This window comes from Oryzias latipes, chromosome 9 (assembly GCF_053564925.1).
Source record: "Oryzias latipes strain Hd-rR chromosome 9, Olatipes_Hd-rR_3.1".
Taxonomy (NCBI): domain Eukaryota; kingdom Metazoa; phylum Chordata; class Actinopteri; order Beloniformes; family Adrianichthyidae; genus Oryzias; species Oryzias latipes.
In genome coordinates this window covers 28,586,149-28,611,085 of record NC_136245.1, presented here as the reverse complement: position 1 = coordinate 28,611,085, position 24,937 = coordinate 28,586,149, and the positions used below count along the sequence as shown (strand labels likewise).

The following is a 24,937-nucleotide window of genomic DNA, read 5'->3' as shown; positions in this document are numbered from 1 at the left end:
TACCGTACTCTGAGAAGCAATTGTAATCTTAAATTTATTTAATTTATGTTGTCAAAATGCTACTAGAACATGTAAAGAACACCAAAACGGTATGAAGCCACGACGACGATGATGATTATGCTGAAACATTTATAGTCCCTGTCCAATTATATCTTTTAATTATGATTACGCAAGTTTTAGGCAAAATCAAATTTTTTAGGGCAAAGTTTATGCAGTGCAGCAGGAGTTCATCAGAAATTCCCCTCTGAGTTGTGGGCATGTCTGTTGATGGGAAAGTAAGCCTCTGCTGATATCCCATCATGCCTTTGTTTCCACTCTCTTCCGCTAGCTTACAGCCCTTTACAACCCCAAGCTACCGTTACCAGCAAAACAAAAATAGTGAGCAACATTGGAGCTATCCAGTTGTGCAGTTCTGAATCAGATGCCAACTAAGACAAGTAAACTCAAGATGTTGATGGATCTATTTCTGTGCAGGTGGATGCATAAGAATTGAAGGTGAGCTGATACACTTTCACCCGCCTATTTCAGTTACTGCTTCAGAAAAGGGAGCTTTTTCAAACAAGGGGTTTTTATCAGCTCTTGATCCATCACATATTGAATAAAATTTACTCTGAAAAGCAATTGTAATCTTAAATACTTTTATTTATGTTGTCCATAATGAAAAAAAGCGACTAGAATATGTTAAGAACACCAAAACTTAATTTTCATTTGAATAGGTCACTTGAAAAATGTCTCCATTTCTCTTTTAATTTTTTGAAATATCAATGAAAAACATTTTAAATCTCAAATTTTAGGCTCTCAGAGGAAAAGTATGAACATAGCTGCAGTCAGCATGATCAAAAGGGAATTGGATCCAGGTGGTGTGCTGCTGTTGCACAGATCCCCTTCACAGCATTTCACGGCTCCAACACACAATGCACTGGTTTGGCAGCCCTTGGTGACGATGTCATAGCCTGCAAGCAAGGACATTTGTTTGGTGAAATAACTTAAAAATATCTCTATGTTTCTACTTTCTTTTGTGCGTGAGCTTTGATTTCTCAGCAGCTATATTCACCCTGTGATAAGTGAAATTACAACTTACCCTCCACTCTGAGTGAGAAACAACGGTTGAAGAGGGCAGTACAGGCTTTGGTGTCCATGCAGGATTTGGGGTCGGCCGCTGTGCATGAGTAGCATCTCAATCCACATGCTTTACAAAGACAGAGCAAGTGTTCAAAAGAAGCCACAAGCTCACCAAGGCTTAGAATTATAACTCAGCTATTAAACTTTCATGGAAGTGTAAGAAGTGAAGAATTATTCTGAAGTAAAAAAGCAAAAAAACAAAAACAAAAAAAATAGAGTTGAAATTTACGCCGTTTTGTTTAAACTGCTATATAATACACAAGTATCTTGTATCTTTAAATACAAATGTAGAAAAGAGTTCTGCTCCAGCTTAAAAGAAGTAAAAATAAATTAGCATTATTTTCCCTTTAGCCCATAAAGAAGAAAGCAGCAGATAAATCAAACTGTTTTTGCACCCTAATTCTTTAAAACTCTTGATTATATGAAAGTATGAAAGCATGTAAACATTTGATAGATTTTAGCTACTAAAAAGTACAAAAACTTACCCGCTGACAAAGTTAAGAACAGAATTAGAAGTTTAAAAAGTATCATGTTGTACTTTAAAGGTTACGTAGTCCAACGAGAACAACAGTTTTAACAAACCCCTTCTCCTTTTGGGCAGCTTTCAGTCTGCTTTAGGTTCCTGAAACACAGCAAAGACTTCCGCACTATGTGATCTAAATAAAAGAGGCCCTAATGTGAGCTCTCTGCAAAAGCCCAGCTGACTCATCGTCTTTGTAATGCTTGATGATCAGAAATTCGGTTTTAGTAAAATACAAAAATATAAATGCATTTCTTGAAACATTGTTTAACCAGCAGTGGGTACTACAACCCAAAACCCAGACAAATTTAAAAAAACAACATGTTCAAGGCTCATTTTACAGCAGTTTTATAGATACCAAAAACTGATGTTTATTTTAATCTACATTTAAATTAAATTTGAAATTAAATTTACACAAGGGTCTTTGCAAATAAAAGCTGAGATTTTCTTTTGTTAATTAAGAATTTCCGGGGGTAGAGGTGAAATCATTATTAAGATAATCAAATAGGTGTATGTTTTAGAGTAATTTATATATTTTCTTATTAAACAATAATCTAGTGGGTGTTATATTTAAAGAAATGTTTTATGATAATCTTCTTTCTCTTTTGGCTTTTTCCCATCAGAAACAACCTCTCTTTTGAGGATGAGTCGCATGGTTAACTTGGCAATGTTTTACGCCGGATGCCCTTTCTGATGCAACCCTCTCAATTTTCCTGAGCTTGGGACCGGCACAGAAGCAGAGAAGGGAATAGGGAGCAGCCCGGAGTCAAACCCTGGTTTCACGGATGGAAGGCGCTGCAAACCAGCCCGAGCTAAACTGGCTCCCAAATTTTTTATGATAATCAAAAATGTAAAATGCTTCCAAAATCTTAATAATTTAGATAATGATGATGATTATTTTTAAACATTTATAGTCCCTGTCCAATCCCTTTTTGATCTGTTGTAAAAGCGTTCCCTGTGCTCTTTTAATTATGATTTTTCAGCTTGTGTTGCTTAAGGCAAATTTTCTGCAGTGCAGCAGTTCATCAGATATTTGCCTTTGTTGTGGGCTGGACTTTTCCCACCATACCTTTGTTTACGCTCTCACCCGCTAGCTTACAGCCCCTTAAAACCTTAAGCTAACATTAAGATGGTAAGCAATACCAGAGCTATCCAGCCATCCAGTTTTAAGCCAGAAGCCATCCTATACAGGTAAATTCAAGATGTCATTGGATCTATTTGTCTGCAAGTGGATGCACCGGAATGGAGCGGAGCTGCGAGACTTTGGACCACTCAGTTCACTTGTAAAGTCACAAAGAGAGAACACAAGCAGACAAATTGTGATTCGTCTCGATTGGAATAAATAAATACTCAGAAATGCAGTTTTAATCCTAAATTCTTTTATATATATAACCTCCACATTGACTGTTTAAGAAAACTGGACGGAGTTTGACCTTGCCCATAGAAAATGACTTGCTTCTGGTTCCAACCTTGGTACAGTCCTTCCCACCGTGGGCTGGCCCAGTTCTTCCTCTTTATGACTTTGATGAACACCCAGTCACCTGGTTTCACTGGTGGGCTTTCCTGTGGAGATAAAGAGTCAGATGATGGTAAATTTGCTAAATTTGCATTGCCACCTACTTCTGGTTTATATTCTGATAAAGTCAGCTAATGTTTGTTCTTCATCAGCTTTTTGTAAGTCTGTGGCTATACGTCTGTGGCTATAGGTAACCTATGTGGGCTTCCGTGGACTATTTCAAAGGGTGGTTGTATAATTTTACTAGATCTAGGTACTCTGGCCTTCCTGTTGTGTTCATGCATCTAATGAGTCGGCTTTTAACTGTTCCATTTGTGTGTTCCACTATCCTGCACACTTTGGGGGTGCTATGACCAGTGATTTTTTTTATGTCATTTTTATGCTGGGGGCCTAAACTGTTATTCTTCTTGTCGACACATGGCATGGCCATGACAAATAACGTGCTGGAGAGGCAGCGGCGGAACGAGTTAAGGATGAGCTTCCTGACTCTGAGGGATGAAGCCCCGGCCGTGGCCAACAATAGCCGCGGTTACATGGGCAGAATATCTTGATCGGATCAATGGTCGGGTTAAAATTCACCCGTGCACATGGGCACAGAAAACCTTTTTCCGATTAGAACAAACGTTCCCATGGCTCATACTCTCGTTCGGAATGAATCATTTGGGCATGCGCAGTAGTGTAAAATCACCCGGATGCGGATATAGGTCCCGTTGTAAACAAACCGCTTCCACAGACATTTATGCAGCAGCTCGGTAACATACGAGACGATCTTCCAAACGTGCTTTTATTAATGTCATGAATATTATGAATTGCCTGTTCGCTCATCGTTATATTTAATCTGTGTGGTCAGTGCTTTTTTTGTGGAAGAATTAAGATGGACGAAAGCTTAGGACAGACTAACATCATTAGCCTGATGGATGGACACAAAATCCAGGACCGTGCGAGAAACGCGGCAATCTGCAGCTTTCTAAGGACTGAGCGACATTTATTTCTGCTCTGAAAAGTTCACACAGACCGCCCCAAAGCCACTCTGTGAGCTAGCGGCCCGAGCTCTGTTCGAACACGGTTCCTCCTGAGTCCTGCAGCCGCTAACCCAGAGCGGCGGGACGGTTCGCAGTCTGAATTCTCCCACACATAACAAAACAACAAAACGCACACGTAAAAAAGCCCCCCCCCGACACAAAATTATTAATCCAGCTGCTCTGCTCACTCGGGTGCCAGTGGACCGAGTGAGCGTCAGGGGGCACGAAGCGCTCCTCCTCCGAATCTCCCCCGTGAGGGGTGTAACAGAGGGGAGAGCCAGCGGGGCGCTTTTCACGGGGCGTCCGCAGAGCTGGTCGGTCCCGTATGCGCCCCAAAACTTTCTCTCAGCGAAACACCGTCTATGCATGACGTAAACCAGAGCAGCAGTGACACACGATCGGAATGACCGTTTACATGCTCCACGATCGGATAAACGATCGGTATAACCCACCTATCTCGATCGGAAAGAAATTCTGATCCGAATGAGTCTGATCGGGGCAGAGTATTCCGAACGGCGCGTTTACATGACGCATTTTCTTTCCGATCAGGCGTTCATTCCGATTACTTTTGCCCATGTAAACGCGGCTAATGACAAGGCGGCAAAGGTGGTGATCCTGAAAATCTGTGTCTAGTTAGGTTGTTTCTCATTTGAAATAGTTTATTTTTATAATTACTTTATTGAACTGATTAATTTGAATGAATGAGGAGTGAATGAATCGCCACTGCTCCAAATAAGGATTTGGGGAGTATAGGTTTATCAATTTGTTCTTTAATTGTTTCTGCTCCTTTTTATACCCACATTTCCTTTTCTAACAGTGGAGCTGAGTTTGGTTGTGACGCAAGATGCTGATATCTATGAGTTGTGTGTTTTCTGTTTCTGCCCAGTAGGCTCCTGTGTCGTGGTGTCCTGCAGCTGCTTGTTTTGCAATTTTATCAGCAAGTTTGTTCCCTATGGAGATTGTGTTTGTGTTTGCAGTGTGTACAGCACACTTACAAACTGCTAGCTTTGATCGGGCTTTTATGGCTTGTAAAAGGTCAAGTAATAGTTGTGCACGGGTGACTGTTTTGCCTGTGGAAGTTTTCATTCTTCTGCGTTCCAATTGTATGAAAAAAATAGAAAAGTGTGCAGAAAGTGTATTGGCTGTCAGTGTAGACTCTAAGGTATTTTCCTTAGGTTAACACTATACTTTCAGATGCTGGAGCATGTTGGGAGGGAGCTGGGTTGCTTCAATGATTGTTTTAGGTAATTGCATAACGGCGTAACCACTTTGTTTTAGTTTTTCCTGTTTCTGTTTTGATCAAAAACATAAGTCGTGCCTGAAGTTAAAGAGGTGTCAGTTAAGTCTGGGCGTAGAAACTGTACCTTGCAAGTTGCTTCCAGGCAATTGTGAGATGTTCCACCTTCTGGGGGTGGGAGCAATGTTACTGGGTTGAGGATGTTGCAACGAGCAATTGTGATGTGTGCTTTATCTAATAAGGTAGCTGTTTAAGAGAAATATCTGGTAGGTGAAGCAAGTTAATTTTGCTTTGTAGAAGTAAAACATGAACTGCATGAGGGACAAAGTTGTAATGGATGAAAATGAAAAAGAGGGAAGAAGAGAGAGAGATGTTGGGGTGGGTGGGAATATGATTATGGGGTAAAATCATGAAGCATCAAGTTGCTGGAAGTTTATAATCCTTACTGTCAGGTGTAGATATATAATATGGGTTAGAAACATGTCTCACTCCAATCATTTTTTCACAATGGTCTTTTGATTATGATTTTGACATTTTTAGGCAGAGTGGCAGGAGTTTATCTGAAATTCTCCTCTGTTGATGTGGAAGTCAGCCTCCTATAATATCCCATCATCCCTTTGTTTACACTCTCTCCTGCTAGCTTACAGTCCCTTACAAACCTAAGATAACATTAACGGTGCAATAAAAAGGGCGAGCAGTATTGGAGCTTTGCAGTTGTAGGCTACAGTTTTGAGCCAGATGCCAGCTCTCACAAGAAAAATTAAGACAAAATTGGATGCATTTGTCTGCAAGTACAAACATCGGAATGGAGCAGAGCAGGCCCGCCCATTGTATTTTCTATGTAATACTCTATGCTCTTTTCAAACTGCATATTTGGGCGGCAGCGGCTCAGGCGGTTTAGCAGGTCGTTCAATGATCGAAAGGTCGGCAGTTTGATCCCTGGTCCCCCCAGCCAACCGAGTCCTTGAGCAAGACACTTCACCCTCCTTGCCTCCATTATGGATCCTGGTGATGGTCAGAGGGGCACTAGCAGCGAACTTGCAGCCACACCTCTGTCAGTCTGCCCCAGGGCAGCTGTGGCTACAACTGTAGCCTACCATCACCAAGTATGAATGAGGAGTGAATAAATACTGGACACACTGTAATCGCTTTGAGCATCCATTATTATTATGTTTCCCCTGCTTCATCCCAATTTAAAAAAATAAATACTCAGAAATATAGTTTTATTTTACATTCTCTTATATATGTCCTACATCATAAGAAAATGTTACAAGAACATGTTACAAACACCAAAATTAGATTTAAAAAAAAAAAACTGGATTAGGTCTTTAACAGGTTTCAGTGAACAAAAACAATCAAAACAGAACAGGAAAAAAATGGACATTACATTTTAATGTATTGTGTTTTCTAAGCATGTTTTCTATTCAACTTAATGTGGAAAATAAGTTATGAAAATTTGAACTATTAAATTCTTCCTGCTTATTGACATGCTGCATTTTATAAAAAATTAAATTAAAAACTGGCAACGTTGCTACCCGATCTGTATCGACTACCCGATCAGTCTGCACACGCGCAAATATTATGTCATAACAAACCACCATTAATACACGTGACCATCACTGAATTTCAACAGAGAGTTAATGTTGAGGAGCCTTTTCTACTCTCTTCCATAAATACTCTTGTGAGGAAAATATATCTGTCCTGTTATCCCAGGAAAAATGTTAAATCTATAAGAACATTAATTCAAATGAACATTGTTTCACTACCTCAGAGTGTGTCTTACCGGAATATGTTTGTGAAAGATGTTGCGTGGAATGAGGTTTGGCAACCTCCTATCTTGATTATCAATAAAGTAAAATACATTTATTTTGAGACTATCCACAGAATTTACCCAACTGAAATTTTCATTCAAAATAGATTTAGATTAAACATTGATACACTTTGTAGTTTTTGTTGCAATTCACCTGAAACAGTCATCCATCTTTTCTGGTATTGTCCTCAGGTTAAAGTGTTTTGGTGAAAGATTTGTGATTTAATTCATGACAAAATTGATGCTTGTTTTGTTTTATCCGTAAAAATGTCTTGTTGGGTCTTATATCAAAGAAAATACAAAAGGACTCTGGTTTGCTTTTAAACCTCTGGCTCATTTTGGCCAAATTTCATATCCACAAATGTAAATTCTCTGGTCGAGGGCCTTGTTTCATTGTATTCTTTTCTGAGTTCTGTTTGTACTTGTAATTCTGGAGAGCAAAACGCAATCAAAACTCTGTCTGTATGTGAAAGATTCCATATTTTGTCATAAAGTATAACCCCCTGGCATATTTTTATTTCTATTCTTGTTCATATATGTGTGTTTGATATTTGCAATTGTTCTCTTATTGCATGCCTGAATGTGAATCTCTGTTAAATGGCAGAAGGTGCAATAAAGTTTATTTTAAAGAAAAAGTGACCGTCGCGCTTCTGTGATGTCATCACATGCGCCGGTTTGTTTTTAAAAGAAAGCCGCGCGGGGAGATTAAGCTAATCAATTTTATTCTTTTATCAACTCACCGATGCCTTGTAAGGTATTCACGATGTGATTACTGTACTTTAAAACGAAGCCATGCCGAAAGTGAAGAAGTCCAGCTCTGTTCAGACCTCCATTAGCAGATACTTTGGAGGGGAAAGCAACACAAGCCTTCAATTTTCTGGAGGAAAGGTGGTGAGCCGTCGTCCTTCATTGGTTATATTTACTCTTTACAAGCTGGTGACTTTCTCTGTGAAATGATTTTATTTTATAGCTGAAAATTTCCTCTGTTGATGAACTGCCGGCAAAACGAGCAAAGCTTTCTGAGCAGGAACTGGACAGTGAACCTCCATCATCATGTTCTCAGAAAGGTTGGTAAGCTGAGCTCTTCAAAAACCCAGAATCCTTTGCAGCTTCAGCTGCTAAATCTAGCTTCTGACTGAGTGATTCCTCTCCCCTCTTTTTTCCTTTAGAACCAAATGTCACTTCAAATAGACGTGGAGGCAGCTTGTGTTCATCCACTTTAGAAAAGCTAAAGGGTTTCACCTCTGCGGCCAAACCCAGCGACAACACTGACACACAAGAAGACATAGGGGTAAATACTCCCGGCAGCAGCAAGGACATCTGTCAAAGACGAGGAGGTATACCTCCACGAGAAGCCCCTGATCAACACAAGTTCATAGGACTGCAAAAGCTAGAGGGGTGTGAGGATGAAGAAAGAAAGGAAGATGCAGCTGAACAGGTACCATGTAAACAAACCCTCTCCATCCTGTGTCGTCACTAGTGTAGCAACGTGTTTCAAGACGACAACTTAAAGCCTTCGATGAAAGTAGCTATCCTTGATTTTCTGCATTAGTGCATTCTGACCTATATATTAAATATTCAGTTTTTGCTTTAGTTTACATTTTTTGATGTAATTAAGAGCAAATTTTTTCCTGGAAAAATGAATTTCTCCAGCTAAACAATAAAAGTATGTTTGGTTGAGTTTATTTGACAGAGACCATGTACAGGAGCATTAGTCAGAGAAAAGATGCTTTGTACCACACTATAGGTCTGAAAGACAAAATCCGTCTGCAGACACCAAGATAATGCAAATACAAGCATTAACAATTTACATAAAGCAATGTAATGACATGAAAGGTAGAATTCTTTCATCATAAAAAAACAATTCTTCAACACAACTCCTCATAATGCACTATTTAAGATAATTTACATTTTAATAAATATGGTTCTACTTTTTAAAAATACTAGATATTTAATAATGCTGACATGTCTGTTCTGTTAAAAATAATTGTTTCATATCCATGCCAATTTTTTAATTGTTTTTGCAATTTTTTTAAGTGCATTGGTAGTTTTTTTCCGCCACTCAGTGACAGATTTGAAAGAAAATGCTGATTGGCCTATAGAAGACCTTTTGAGTGGTGGAGGAGCCATATTATTTATGATCTTAAACATCAGCCGTAAATTTGTAGTTTGGAGACTGTTTTCAAAGCTTAACACTTGATGTTTGGATAGGATCTTGCAATGATGATGTTGCTGTGATTTTTCTATCAAGAATGTTTTTTTCTTTTTTGGTTCCGGGCAACAATCTATAGATTGCTGTCCTCTTGTTATTGCCCAGTGTAGGGGATCGTAAAAGGAGGTTACATTAAAGAAAGCAAAAACAAATTTAAATGCTCCATCGACTCAAAAACTCTCACAAATGAAAGTAATCTAGAATTTATTTACACAAAAAAATATTTTACGCAAAAATGACAAAATCACCAGGATAAATAAACAGGAAATGTCGGCTTTGTTGCTGCCAGCTGGGAAGATGCTCAGCATTTGGATGTTGCCCCAGAGATCCTTGGCCAATCAGGTGCTCTGGACAACTTTTGGACAATCCAAAGGTACAAAAAAACAAAAGCAGAATCACGGCCTCAGCTGTAACACTTCAAACTGTTGGTTGTCATGGTGGCAATGATATGCAACCGCCTTTGAAAGTCTCTCTATTCTGACTGAGGATCACTGCCAAACCTTAAAACAGGCTCAATTTTCTGCAACTCTGAAAATCCATCTGCTTATAAATGTTATCAATTTCTTTATTTTGTCCATCTGCTTTGGATTCATGCAACCCACTTTGAAGACCCGTACTGTTTTTTTTTCCCAAGTAACTCAAGTGAAGCTGTTAGATATTTCTGAATAAAGTGCTTTTTCACTTAAAAAAACATCTGTCTCAATGTCTTGACCTGAGTTGATGTCATTCTCCCAACTGTCACTCTTCTGCTTTCACATAGTTGCTCAACTTCTACTTAATTTTCCATAGAAAGCGAAAGTATTTTTATATGTAACTGCTCAACAGTAACTGCAAGTGGATTTCTTTTAAACTGACACCATGTCGCATTGATTTATAGCCATTGACACATTTTCTCTTTATTTGACATTTTCGATTTTAAATACATTAATATCTTTTCTGCTTTAAATTAGGTTCTATTGACCTTCAGGTCTGATAAGAAGATGTTGAATTAGGAACTGAAAGCTTTATAAAGGGATGTGTGACTCATCTGAAGGATAAAACGCTGATAATCGTGGAAATGTTTTTTTTTTTCAGAGATCTTGTCTTTCTCAGTTTGCAAAGGCAGCAGGAGGAAAAGGAGAAAAGGGTGCAGAGTTGGGTCCCCTCTCAGGCCCCTGTGCCCCCTCAAAAGGCTCAAAGAGTACCAGTACTTACACTCCAATGGAGCAGCAGGTCATCCAGCTCAAACAGCAGCAGAAAGACGCCTTGTTGGCTGTGGAGTGTGGTTACAAGTATAGGTTTTTTGGAGATGATGCTGAGGTGAGAACTGAGGTCTCTAGGCGAATAAATTGAGGAAAAAAACATTTTATTCAAAACCTCCATATTTAATATTTTTCAACCTGGAAAGGTTGATGTTTGATTTTCTATTAGGGATTTTATTTTTGACGTGTAAATATTATCTGATTAAATATATCAGTTTTTATCAGCAATGGCTGCTTTATTATGGTGAAAAATGTCTAAAGGCTTACTTGTATAAAGCCAGAATTGGGACTTTAGTTTTGTACCTCTAGCTCACACATTTCCGAAACACAACTTTTAAATTCCAGGCTACAGGTACAAAAAAACCCTACAAAACATCTTTTACTATATTTGGCGTGCCTGGAAGAACCAATGATTGGCAGATTTTGATTAACCAATCATATTTGTAGAATCTCCATCCAATCATAGTGAGAGGAGGGTAGGGCTCTGCCGAATATGCTAAGCCTAGAAGCCTGGAACCTGACGTTTGTATTTTTAAAATGTGTGCAAGTCACAAGACATAACTTTCAGGTACAAAACGTAAGCTAGAGGTACAACATCAGTCCTGCTCAGATCTCTACACTGGCTTCCTGTAGCTCAAAGAATAGACTTTAAAGCAGCTCTGCCTGTATACAAGTCTGTCCATGGCCTTGCACCAAAGTACATCTCTGACATGTTAGTGCCATATGAACCATCTGGGACTCTCTGGGACCCGCCTCCTGCGGGTGCCCAGAGTCAGGACTAAACAAGGGGAATCAACGTTTCAGTCTCCCTGAGGTTGTGAGACAAGCCTTCACTGTGTTAATGTTCAAATCTAGACTCAAAGCATTTCTGTTTAGCCGTGTTAATAAGTGAAGGGTCCTTATCTGCACCCCTTTTCATTTTCTTTTCTCTTTCCTTTCTTTTGAAATAAATGTTATAATGATTATGTTTTTAATCTTTGCACTGTTATGTATTGTGATTTTAATGCATTTTACTGTTTTGTGAAGCCCTTTGAATTACTTTGTTTAAGAATTGTGCGTTACAAATAAACTTTCCTTGTCTTACAAAACACTAGTTTCAAGTCATAAGCTTGAAACTAGCAAAGTACAAAACTCAAGTCCCGATTCTAGCTCCATATCCTTGCATCCTATTTTAATTCTTACATAAACAAAGGTGGGCATATTTAACAATAATTTGCTCCAGTTTTAGTAGAGGGAAGGATGATTTTTTTTTTTTAATCAGACTTGCCTGTCAAAGCACAGATGGCTTCTTTGTTTGTGTGTATGTGTGAGAACAGATTGCAGCAAAGGAGCTGAATATTACCTGTCACCTGGATCATAACTTCATGACCTGCAGCATCCCTTCACACCGACTCTTCGTTCACGTCAGACGGCTGGTGTCTCATGGACACAAGGTACCGAATATATATATATATTTTTATTATTATAAGGAATTCCAGCTGATCCTAAAGTACCGCCTTTACCTCCTTAGGTCGGAGTGGTTAAACAGACAGAGACGGCTGCAATTAAGGCCTCAGGGGCAAATAGAAATGCCCTGTTTACCCGTCAACTCAGTGCTTTGTACACAAAGTCCACTCTGGTCGGAGAGGGTATCTTTCAGAGAGCGCTACCTTAGTGTTTCTGTCCTTCATTTCAGTTCAAATCGCATGAAGGGATTTCCTTAGCAGTTTTTTTTTAGATGTGAACCAGATCTGCAGTCTGGAGGATGTGGATGAGGGAAGCCATGGTGATGTCATGGTGGACCCCCCTGACAGCTTTCTGCTGTGCATCAGTGAGAACTGGGACAAGCTGAGGAAGCAGCTGACTGTGGGCTTGGTGGTGAGTTCAAGCATGAAACTTTCCTACTTTTATGGATGGATTTATTCAGTTCCTTCAGTTGGATTTGTTATTATATAGACTATATAAATACATTGTTTTGCAGGGTGTACACTGGCTAATAATATGAATTTCCATGAGGTTAGGCTATAAGAAAAAATATACATATTAAACAGTTTCATTTTATCAAAACGTGTCTTTTTTCCAAAAACACAGAACAGTAAATGTTGATCTGTCATCATTGCAAAAACTGAATCTTAAGAAATTGTAGCAAAGTTTTTCAGAAGGAAAATAATCTTAGTTTGAGAAAACATGTCTTAGTGACTGGATTTCTACCTTAAAATGGGAATTCCTGTGTTAGACCATTTATTTTTTACCCCATTAGCAATTTATTATTATTATTTTTTTTTACTTCTTGAACTTCTTCAGGCCTAATATTTGAGCAAATCGTCTCCACACATAGTCACAGGGCCCCAGTTTAGCAGAATTAACAACTCTTGTAAAAACCCCAAAATGTAAATTCCACTCCGCATGTGGACGCCAGGTCTTAAGAGGTTAAAGAAACATCTTCAAGTTTTACTTATTTCTAGGTTGCCTGATTTTGCAGTGATGGAAGTTCTTGGAATAACAGAAATAATAGTCGTTAATATTAATTTTCTGTCTTGTTAAAACTTTTATTTTGAGTTTTATGTTATTTTCTGCCTGATTAAATGTAATTGTCGAATTGCCAACGATGCATCCGTCCATGCCAACTTTGTCAGGTTGTTGACTGCATAAAAAACAGAGTTTGGATCCAAAATTTGGTATTTCTTTTACCTAACGTGTTTTTGTTTTAGAAATTTCAAACTGTAGACTGGACCAGTTTTGGTCTACCTTCAGTAGATGTTATGTAGCACACATGTGGTAAATAAAGACATACTAATATAGCAAAATACAGCTGGAAAGGAGAATCTCTTAATTAATATTGAATATTTTTGAAAGAAACACTGAAATAGACGTTTGCAGGCGGTGCAGCCCAGCACGGGAGACGTCTTTCTGGATTGTTTTCCTGATGGCTCGTCTCGCTCTGAATTGGAGAGTCGCATCCTAAAGATCAACCCTGTGGAGATTCTGGTGCCCTCAGACCTCTCAGAAGAGACTTGCCGGCTGCTGCTCAGTGTCACTAATGGCAGGTAATCTGCTGCCTAAACACCAGGGGGCAGTACACACCTACAAACTGTACAGCAGGGGTTTGTTTCTCACAAAGTCACCCTGTCTGGATCTCAAATTGAATGAGCTTGTTCCCATTCAGAAGCCTTTGACTAACTGATCATTAAACCTGCAGGGCTTTAAACGTCCAAAAACAGCTTATCTTAGGCTACAACACTGGTGATTTGATTCATAATTATGAGAAAATGCTTCATTTTTCCAGTGTTGGCTGAAAACATAAAAGGATGACATTTTAAAAAGTACGGTAAAAATAATTTGTAAAAAGTTTCTGACTACGTTTTAAAGCTACACCTTTTATTGTGTTTACCTCAATCAACTTGAGCTCATGCTGTCTTTAGTTCATCACTGGTACATGTATAAGTCTGGAACAAAGTCACAACGTCTGGTTTGGCCAATAAAATTAATAGTGTGCATAAAATGAAGAGCTGCATTAGCATTCAGTGTAGCAGCATCAACTCATCCCCACGATCACTTTAAAAGTACTTTTTATCTTAAAATCGTACTCTGATCATCTTCTGATCTATTGTGAATACGTTGCCAAAGGTCTTTTAATTAAGATTATGCAATTTGTAGCTAAAAAAAAAACGGTGTCATTTTATAGTTTCTGCAGAGCAGCAGTAGTTTTTTAGAAATTGGCCTCCCCATTGCTGAAAAACTCTGTGTTTAGGCACTACCTTACAGCCCCTCACACCCCAGCCAACAAAAATGGCGAGCAAAATTGGAGCTTTCTAGCTTTACAGTTTTTAGCCAGATTGCAGCTCAGAGGAGGAAAACAAAGATGTACATGGATCTAGTCGTCTGCAAGTGGATGCATCAGAATGGAGTGGAGCAGGGAGCTTGTGGCCTGCCAAGCATACATCACAAATAACAGTTTTTTAAATGGCTTTTTCTTTTGTCTGCACTTGATTCACAGCGATTTGAATAAATAAGTAGACAAAAATTCAGTTTTCAACTTGCCACAAACCCAGCAAAACCACAAAAAGCAAAACCAAAAGTTTGAATGTAGTGAGTCTTTAAACCTCAAGCAGATTTCTATGTATCTAGTTCGGAGTCTTCCCTGTGAGATGCTAAAAACAGGAGAATATTGTCTTTCTTTGTTCTTGGGCTAAGTTACAGCTGAAGTGGCCATGTTGACATTAAATTGATGCGTTTCACAAAGCTGAAGCCTCCCGCTTCAATCTGCAGCTTTATGTTCACACCAGTCGAGACCACCGTCTCCGGAGACTGCCTGTGATTGCATGATGTTCTGAAAATGAAACGCAAGACTGCAAGGGGTGGTGGTGGAGGAAATTGGATTAGGTTTGATGTCTGTATATGTAGAAGTGCCTACTACCTTCTCCTTGCCTTTGCCTTTAACTCCTTTGTGGCGTACATTTCTCCTCAATTGCTCGTTTTATGTTTTTTGTTCCCATTTTCATCCCATCGTCATTCGTCTTCTTTTTTCTTCTCCATTGGACTTCTGAAAATGTGGCTCATTTTGTTTTTCTTGACCTCACATGTACGGGGACACTCATGCTGAGGGATCACAGCTCAGATAGGCTTGGAAAGGCCGCTCTGATTGTTGCTCACATCCGTTACCTTTTATGACTCGCTTCAGTTTTCCACTTGGTAATGTGAACATGCGTTTTCTCAGATATTGTTAGTTTGCATTGAACAAAAGCATCATTTTTCTTTTCCTTTTTTTTCATTACATGTTAACAAGCTGCTGGTTGTTGTAGTACATGAATCCACAATAAATCTGAATGAAAGAAGTCTCATTGATCTTTGTGAGCACTACAGTATTGTGAGAGAAAAGCTGTGAAGAGCACAGAGTTGAGATCCGCCCCAGAGGGCACTTAACGCTGGATTTTTGTGGCTGTTGACGTCTGCATGTTGCCGTCTTGGTCTCTCTGGGAACCAGGAGGGGGGGCAATGGCAACAGGGTTTGTGTCCATGGAGCAGCTGGTAATGAGTCCCTTTGAGGCTGGTGGTGTTCTGGTGCTGTAATAGTGGCTTTTGTTCTTCCAATTCTAAGTGTCAAGAGTCAGAGAAGTGAGGAGGATGAAGGTGATGGAGGTCACTTTGTCCATTCTTCTTTTTATTCTCTAAAATATTCCTGAAATTAATTAAAGGTGATCTTGTCTTTGCAAGACAGTCTCTAATGAATTGATCCTCACAGGAAAACACATAAAACAAATATTAATGTTTTTTTTTTAAAGGTGTGATCTTTTGAATCATGTCTGCAACATAATCTCTAAGAGAAATGTCAATGAAAATAAAGATTTTCTTGTTTTGAACATTTTGTCCTGACAATATTCTGAAACCAGCCATTGTCTTGTTTGGCTATTTTTACCTTGACTAATCCACCACCTGCTTTAAAGCATGCATGTTATTAAGAAGAAATATATTTCTTCCATTTGAAGTAACTTAAAAAACTCTCCCAGGCTCTCCAAAAAAAGGTAACTATAAGAAAATCAATATGGAGACAAGGTATTCAGCTTTAACTGCTGGTGTTTTTATTTTTCATATTCATCCACATAGGTGTAAGCTTTTAATTTGAACATTTTGTGCATTTTGACAAAAGTTTTTTTTTCTGATTCTTTCTTTTAATAAAAAAAAATCATTAGTAAAATCTTAATATTTACAAAAAAACAATATAATTAAGCATTTGCTTTACCATCATGAAAATATGGTATCACTTTATTACTTTTTTTTAAAATCAAATCAACATTATGAAAAACATAGGATAGGCAGATTGATTCTGAGAATTTACTGTTAGTCAAAAACACAAAAATGCGGTGAGGCAAATACAACAATGTGTGAACATCCATGCAGTGTGCAGGTTATAACACCATTTTGCACATTACTGCTACAATAAAGGCACAAAACAGCTGCAAAGGTCTGTCTGTACTTCAATGAAAGTAACTTTTTTTTAAATAAGTCTGGTTTTAATTCTTTTAAAGATTTTCATTTTTCCTTTATGATCTTCTTGAATTATTATAGTGGTCACGATGAATTACTTTAAGTGTTCGCCGCTTAAAAATACATTTCCAAACCTTAGTATTTTAAGAAAAAGGTAGAGTGTTTGTTTTTCTGGATTAAAGACCACAAATTACAGTCACACATTATTTTACCATTAGACCGAATTTTCCAAACTTTTCCCCTCACCGCTTACTTGCAGCTGGCAAATGCTGAAATGCTAATATTTTAGCCTCAACATGCATATAAGTTCACTAAAAGCAGTTCAGAGTTGAAGCAAAAATGTCTACTCTGCATGGGCGTTTGCATGGCTGCTACACCTCCCCTTAAATAAAAATAAAAAGTCCCGAATCTTAAACGAGAGTAAGGCAGAAAATCAATCTGGTGTCTAAACTCTGCTCTAACTGTGATTAGAACTCTGTTCATTCTCATCCAGGATCCAGTTGAGTCATTTTCAGATGAAGCTCCACCTAAATCCTTCAGTGCATATCAACACTGTAACTGGATCAATACCTGCAGTTATTTGATTTTTGTCTAAACTTTGTGACATGTTGGAATTGACTGGTAAATTGATTTATAGTTCAAGGTTCACTTCACGGGTACAACACACAAACTGACCCCTCCAGAAATGTGGTGATTATTTCATCTATGTGCGTGTTTTTGTGTGAGGGAAAGGGAGGAAATAAAATTCTCCAGCACTGCGTCCAGAGCCACGTGTTTTCCTTGGTTGCCCTGGCAACAACAGAACAGACAAAGTGGTGTCCTTGAGATCAGCAATGCTGTGAGTGAGTGTGGATCTGGCAATAAAGTGATGCAAAGGTGGAGAAGGGAGACGCAGGGAAACGTGTATCAATGCGTGTGACGGAGGTTTGCATGGAAGGAGGATTTTTTTTTACATGGTTTTCATATTGGGTCACATGGAGCAAAGAGCTGTTGGATCAAAGTCTTGTATTTGTAATAAATAAAGTTTTAATTGTTGCTTCCCTCCAGTTTCCAAGCTGACGACCGAGCCAGAGTTGAAAGGAGGGACAGCGCCCAGTTTGAGTACACCTCTGCAATAAACACCGTCACCCAATTCTACTGCCGATCCCAGCAGGAAGGTGTGTTTGTGAGCATGCCTCTTCCTATTTCAGTCTTTTCTTTTTCGCACTCCTCGGTTAGCAGCATCCTGTGAGAACATCACGATCTGGGTGGGTTTGGTGGTGGATGGGCCTGTGCATGGCGACAGTGGGTTAGAGCTGCAGATTGAACATGGTTCTGTGTCTGCATGATCCAGACTCACGCTCTCTGTGGAGGGTGGCGTCCTTCGAGAGCCCGGTGATCTGCTGCCTGGGGCCGCTCATCCAGTACCTCCAAGAATTCAACTTGGAAAGAGTTCTTAGAAGCGAAAGGTACTTTAAAAATGAACTCTGAGCAACAACAACATCATTATTAAAGTTGGATTTAAAATATTATTATTTCATTTTGTTTAACAAACTGGTCAGAATTTCTTAAACGTAAAGCATTTCTATTTTGTGAGGGTGCTCCTGACTACCAAAAAACCAAAACATTTTGTCTAGTCAAATTGTTATTGAATCCACCCAAAACTTCAATTCCCAGAGTCACATTTAGAGTCATTTAAAAGCCCCCAATTTCCTCTGTAGACAACAAAAGGAGTTAATGCAGTAGAATGCAGTAGTTGGGAGATATTCAGGTTTACAAATGTCCCCTACAAGGAAAGAATTTGCATTGCTGGTAGTCAGGAAGGCAATTTTGTTCATTTAATTTCCATACAAAGTTAAAAAGAACATGATTAAAGAGAAATCATGAAGTTTGATCATTTTACATTTAAATGGGACTTGGGAGGAAATGGAAAACAAATATAAAAACAAAATTGTTGTAATTTTAGTCATTGATTCAAAACAAAAATACTTCATATTTACTTGGAATTGTAACGATCAGGATTTTCTGTTTTTCTCAGTTCCTTTCAGCGGCTGTCCTGTGAGTCAGAGGCGATGATCCTCAACGCTGCCACTCTCAGGAACCTGGAAATACTAAACAATCAGGTAATAAACTTGTTTAGCTGCCAACCACGGAGCACCATCAAACGTATGAAAGCTGAATCCTTAAAGAATAGATCAATGTTTACTTTATTCTGCCTTTTTTTTAATCAAATGTTTGTTAAACTTTATAAACAAGCTCTGAAGATCCTAGATAGCGAAAAATGCAACAATGCTGTCAAATCCTTCCCAAACATAGTATATTCAATTTTGAAATCTAGATCAATTATGCAAATTAAATCAGCTGCTTTTGAAATGGATTATAATGCCAACTCCACCTCTTAAAACATTTAATCAACATTAAATCTTTTGAATAGAATAACATGGCCAATTTCCATCATGCATTGTGTTTTAAAAGAAAAGAAGAATGTGGCCGATTTGCCTTCCAAAACCCTGAAGGTTTAAAACAGACAACTAACAGAACCTAAATTATGCAAAAATAAAAAAAAAACATGTTGCATTAGAACAAAAAAACATCACTTGAAGACACAATATGGTAGTGATTTCTCTTATAAAAAATTTTTTTTTTTCCCATGTCTGTTTTGTAAAGGGATTTATTACTGTTTTGTGTTTTTTTTTTATGTCGCAAAATCTGAAAGTAGTTTTTCCTCTGAAAAATAATAATATTCATGATTCCTGTTAAATAAACTTTTACAACACTTTTTGTCTCTTCATTAAACTGGGTTCAAACTTGCAGCCAGCTGCAGGCATTTTTCATATTCTTTCACTTACATTAACTTCTTTCTTTTCTCTGCTTTATGACTTTTTTTACCAGGTGGTGTTTATATTGTTCCTGTGTCTTTTCCTGCTTTTCTTTTGCTCCACAGACAGACAGAGGTGTGAGGGGAAGCTTGTTTTGGGTGTTGGACCACAGCCGCACTCCTTTTGGGAGACGACTAATGAGAAAATGGGTGAGCCAGCCGCTCACAGACCTGCAGTGAGTATTTGTGTTCTTCTGACCATTAGCACTAATCCGGATTAAGACATTTAGTCTCATATTGATACAGAGTACAAATAGAAGCACTTCTCCTTAATCAGTCAAAATGAAGGGGAGAAACGGTTAAGGACTGTTGATTTTTACCATGTGCAGTTTTTTTCTTAAGGATCACTGCTTTTTTGAGTTGACTAGTCCAGTTCAGATCTACCAGTGTAACTGACTAAAGAAAACTCAAACTTGCACTAGAAATAACATTTTGCTTTTCAGATTGCAGTCACTGCCTTTAGAAAATACACTGACAACCCATACCATGAACACTCCTTCATGCCCCACAAACTAGTTGAGAAAAATACAAAAAAGGTGTTACAAGAAAATAAATTGTGTAATTAAGTTTAAAAAAAAGCACGTTATGCTACTTCTCTGCATCTTGGCAGTGTCATCTTCTCCCTAACAGAGTGTCGCCATGTGTATATTTTGTGTGTGTGGCAGTCCTCCTGCCGTGAAGGGATTATAGCTGTGGATTGCGTGCTGCTTTTCTAATCGTGCAGATAGCATCTCTGCAGAATTTAATAGTCCCGATTACAGCCTGGTTTAATCCTAGATGGACAACAGAGAGACAATAACACAAAAGCTCACACAGAGACACTTATACAAAATTGTGGATCAGCATAAGTCATATTTTTTTAAATTCCTTTTACATGCTAGGTGGATTTTTCCTCTTTTTTTTTTTTGTCTTTTCTTGTAAAGTTCCAAAATAAGGCGAGTTGTATTTTGGGAGGGTTACAGGTTGGAGACTACATTTCTGTATCAAACTGAAGTGTAATTTAGATCTGCGGAAATTAAAAAAAAACTGCTGATGTAAAAACAGACAATACAGAGTGATCCCAAATGATGAATAGAATGTAATGTGCTTGAGTAAATGTATCAGAAATGTGGCAGGTAGAATTTATTTTATGGTGTTTTTGGGTCATTTTGTCAACAGTTTGGGTTATTTTTTGTCAGAAGCTTTTCAACCAGAGATTTCTTATGGGGTTTATTTTTATAATATTTTACTTATATTATCAGGCTAGCAACACTAAATGCTTTCAAAAAATTAAAACTAGAAAAAATGATTAAAAAAAGCACCAACAACTTGTAAAGTCTAGTCTAGAGTAGGTTAAGAACCATAAATGATGCAATATCAGCATGTATTTGTCTTTAAAGTCCCTCTCTGATCATTTTTTCGTCTATTGTAAAAGGGGGCTTGTGACCCGCCGATTGTAGTTCCTACGTCACAAATACAAGCTTTTTTAAACTGAATTTTGTTTTGTCATCCAGATTCACAACCATTTGAATAAGGAAACGCAAATTTTAGCTTAACTTTCCTAATATATGTACCGGAAAATGCCAGAACACTTTAAAAACACGATTTTCATTCTTTAAAAGCACGAGTCTCAGAAACTAGAACTAGAACTTTTCTTCAGGACGATGCATGCCCAAACAGGAAGCTGTAGTTAACGTCCCCACATAATTATCAGCACATTCTCAGGTGAAAGTGTGAAATTGCCCATAATCATAAAGCAGGTCTAAAGAGTGTTTGATTCATTTCTTTACTATCCTTCAGCTGCAATCATCTGAATTCATGCCTGAATTCCTGAAGGAGCTCATCAGCGCCAACTTAGAAACCGTTTTAAAGCCGAACCAGCTCTTCAAAGAAGGCATTTCTTGCTTGTGATTGGGACTGAAATTTTATATTACTATAACTATGTGCCTTCAGTTTTTTTTTAAAAGTTATAAACTCCTTTTTTTTTTCCTCCCCTGCTTGCTTCCAGGCGTATCTCTGAAAGGCAGGATGCTGTGCAGGAAATCATGGAGTCAGACTCGCCCATTCTAGACTCTGTGAAATCTTTGCTGCCACGTCTGCCTGACCTGGAAAGAGGCATCTGCAGCATTTACCACAAAAAGGTGATGAGACGCCAACACACTTTAAAACTCGCAAAATAGCTGCATAATCAAATTGAATTGTTCTGTGTATTTTAGCTTCTCCATCTAACAAATATAATGAATATTTTTGGAGAAAGGATTTGTACTCCATGATAAGAGTAGAGGCTATTTGAATTTTCTTTAGTTAAAAGCAGTAACACTTTTATTTTCTCCCAGCGCAGCTCTGTACTTCCCTCTTTTTTTTTTTTTTTGGGTGTTCCTGATTAGCAGGAGGAAGTGGTCGCCTTAGCAGCACTTATGTGATCGTGTGGCATTGTCTTATTTCCCGTCAGAGCCATTTAAGAAATGTCACAAGTGTGTGTGTGTGTGTGTGTGTGTGTGTGTGTGTGCAGGGAACAGACAGGTGATTTTATGTGAGCTTGATGACTTGATTCCAATGGCTTGATTGTCGTGATCAAACGTCATTAAACTCAGACAAATGGAGGGACCTTAATCTCCATTTTGCCCGTCTGGAGATAAATGAGCGTGTGTTTAATGACCTGCGTCCCACCGACTCCCATCGCCGTAATGGCAGAGAGGGCATGCTTCTGGTCTTTGGTTACTGTCTGTTTGTTTTTGTAAAAGGACAAGACGGGGGCTGCAGACGTGCAGAATAGTATAACTGCTGGGTGTGATTAATAGCAACCCCCCCTGTCAGTGACCCCCATTAACCTGATGGTTACGACTCGCTATCAAACACCAACACTACACGCTCTACCTTCAGAATCAATCTCACTGCAGCGCATTGATAAATTGTTAATATAAAGTGATCAGCAGTGTGATTGTTTAATAGTTGCAGCATTGATCTTTAGACAACTAAGCTTTTGAGTTGTTTTGGACCAAAAGCCATGGATTTTTTACATTAAAATATACTTATTACTTAATATAATATTACCATATTAAAAAGCTCACATTGAAATACCTATTTTCAATGTGTTATGAAATTTCCCCATTGTGGGATTAATAAAGTCATCTATCTATTTAAATCTCAGATTTTATCTTCACTTTTTCTCATTACTCTCCAATGAGGCGGACATTGACAGAAATACTGATTGCTCAGTCACCTCAGCTTCATTAAAAAACATTTTATTCCTTTTGTGCTTGTGTTCCAGTCTTCCACTCAGGAGTTTTACCTCATCAGTAGCCATCTTTCCCGCTTGGGTTTGCAACTGCAGTCTTGGATTCCAGCTATTCGGTCTCAAACCCGTTCTGTGCTGCTTCGGAGTGTTTTGTTGGACACCCCTGATCTGCTGGCTCCAGCCCACACCTTCCTCAATGTTCTCAATGAAAAAGCAGCAAGGTGAGGATTAAGCAGCTCAAAAAGTATTACAGAAGGTAACAGGGAGAACCAGATACTTTAGTAAAAAATATTCAGCACAGACCTGCTGAGTTTGTTCTTACAATGTGTTTGGTCAGCGGTGGCAATAATTGACACTTCTTACTGATTTGTTGGTCACTAAAATCCATCTTAGTGTTATATCTTTCTTTATAAATTACTGGTATAGCATTAAATAATTAATTTAAAATGAAAACCTAATTCTTAAAATGAAATAATTGCTTCAGTTTTTTTAACTTTGTTTTTTCTGGATTTGTTTTATTTGGTAATTTATCAAGAAAAATGTACAGACTTCCATCACTCCCTTACAGTCAGGACCATAAACATTTGGACAGAGACACATTTTTTCTCATTTTGTTTCTGTACATTACCACATTAAATTTTAAATAAAACAACTCAGATGCCATTGAAGTTCAGACTTTCAGCTTTTATTCCATGGGTTGAACAAAAGATTGCATCAAAATGTGAAAAACTAAAGCATTTTTTAAACACAATCTCTTCATTTCATGGGCTCCTAAGTAATTGGACAAATGAAATAACTGAAAACAAAATGGTCCTTACTAATGTTTGGTTGAAAAGCCTTTGTTGGCAATGACAGCCTGAAGTCTTGAACTCATGGACATCACCAGATGCTGGGTTTTCTCCTTCTGAATGCTCTGCCAGGCCTTTACTGCAGCGGCTTTCAGTTGCTGTTTGTTTGTGGGCCTTTCTGTCTGAAGTTTAGTCTTCAACAAGTGAAATGCTGCTCAATTGGGTTCAGATCAGGTGTCTGACTTGGCCATTCAAGAATATTCCACTTCTTTGCTTTAATAAACTCCTGAGTTGCTTTGGCTGTATGTTTTGGGTCGTTGTCCATCTGTATTATGAAACGCCGCCCAATCAGTTTGGCTGCATTCACCTGGATCTGCGCAGACAGTATGTCTCTGAACACCTCAGAATTCATTGGGCTGCTTCTGTCCTGTGTCACGTCATTAATAAACACTAGTGTCCCAGTGCCACTAGCAGCCATGCACGCCCAGACCATCACACTGCCTCCACCGTGTTTTACTGATGATGGAGTGTGCTTTGGATCATGAGCTTCTCCACGCCTTCTCCATACTTTTCTCTTGCCATCATTCTGGTAGAGGTTGATTTTGGTTTCATCTGTCCAAAGAATGTTTTTCCAGAACTGTGCTGGCTTTTTTAGATGCTTTTTAGCAAAGTCCAATCTAGCCTTCCTATTCCTGAGGCTTATGAGTGGCTTGCATCTTTCAGTGTACCCTCTGTATCTACTTTCATGCAGTCTTCTTTTTATGGTAGACTTGGATATTGATACGCTTACCTCCTGGAGAGTTGTTCACTTGGTTGGCTGTTGTAAACGGGTTCCTCTTCACCATGAAAATGATTCTGGGATCATCCACCACTGCTGTCTTCCGTGGACGTCCTGGTCTTTTTGCGTTGCTGAGTTCACCAGTGCTTTCTTTCTTTCTTTCTTTCTCAGGATATACCACACTGTTGATTTTGCCACTCCTAATACTGTAGCAATTTCTTGCATCTTTTTTTCTGTTTACTCAGCTTAATGATGGCTCCTTTCACCTGCATGGAGAGATCCTTTGACTGCATGCTGTCTATTCACAGCAAAATCTTCTAAATGCAAGCATGAGTCCTCTAATCAACTCCAGGCCTTTTATGTGGTTCACTCATGATGACATGACAAGGGAATAACCCACACCTGCCCACGCAATAGCATGGAAGTCAATTGTCCAATTACTTTTGAGCCCATGAAATGTATTTAAAAATGCTTTAATTTTTCGCATTTTTATGCAGTCTTTTTGTTCAACCCATGGAATAAAAGCTGAAAGTCTGCACTTCAATGGCATCTGAGTTGTTTTATTTAAAGTTCAATGTGATAATGTACAGAAACAAAATGAGAAAGAATGTGTTTCTGTCCAAATATTTATGTTCATAAGTGAATACTCGGAT

At 38.4% G+C, this 24,937-nt stretch overlaps 2 protein-coding genes across 2 annotated transcripts in view; one reads left to right on the top strand and one right to left on the bottom strand.

Moving 5' to 3' along the window:
- Positions 1–621: 621 nt before the first annotated feature.
- On the bottom strand, positions 622–4,699 carry LOC144994614 (uncharacterized). Its single transcript, XM_078953215.1, has 4 exons — positions 4,369–4,699; positions 3,112–3,205; positions 1,082–1,189; positions 622–953 (listed from the first exon to the last, which is right to left on the bottom strand). Exons 1-4 carry the CDS (start codon positions 4,546–4,548, stop codon positions 799–801), a joined length of 537 nt encoding a protein of 178 aa, XP_078809341.1. The 5' UTR covers positions 4,549–4,699; the 3' UTR covers positions 622–798.
- Positions 4,700–7,868: 3,169 nt separating this feature from the next.
- msh3 (mutS homolog 3 (E. coli)) overlaps positions 7,869–24,937 on the top strand; it is a 49,041-nt gene continuing 31,972 nt past the window's right edge. Inside the window, exons 1-14 of the mRNA XM_004072192.5 lie at positions 7,869–8,115; positions 8,198–8,294; positions 8,397–8,665; positions 10,514–10,738; positions 11,997–12,113; positions 12,191–12,308; positions 12,398–12,537; positions 13,540–13,706; positions 17,692–17,801; positions 17,978–18,092; positions 18,662–18,746; positions 19,568–19,677; positions 21,489–21,621; positions 22,752–22,939. Of these exons, the coding sequence (XP_004072240.1) occupies positions 8,020–8,115; positions 8,198–8,294; positions 8,397–8,665; positions 10,514–10,738; positions 11,997–12,113; positions 12,191–12,308; positions 12,398–12,537; positions 13,540–13,706; positions 17,692–17,801; positions 17,978–18,092; positions 18,662–18,746; positions 19,568–19,677; positions 21,489–21,621; positions 22,752–22,939 (1,970 nt within the window). The 5' untranslated portion in view covers positions 7,869–8,019. The remainder of the gene's footprint in view (positions 8,116–8,197; positions 8,295–8,396; positions 8,666–10,513; positions 10,739–11,996; positions 12,114–12,190; positions 12,309–12,397; positions 12,538–13,539; positions 13,707–17,691; positions 17,802–17,977; positions 18,093–18,661; positions 18,747–19,567; positions 19,678–21,488; positions 21,622–22,751; positions 22,940–24,937) is intronic.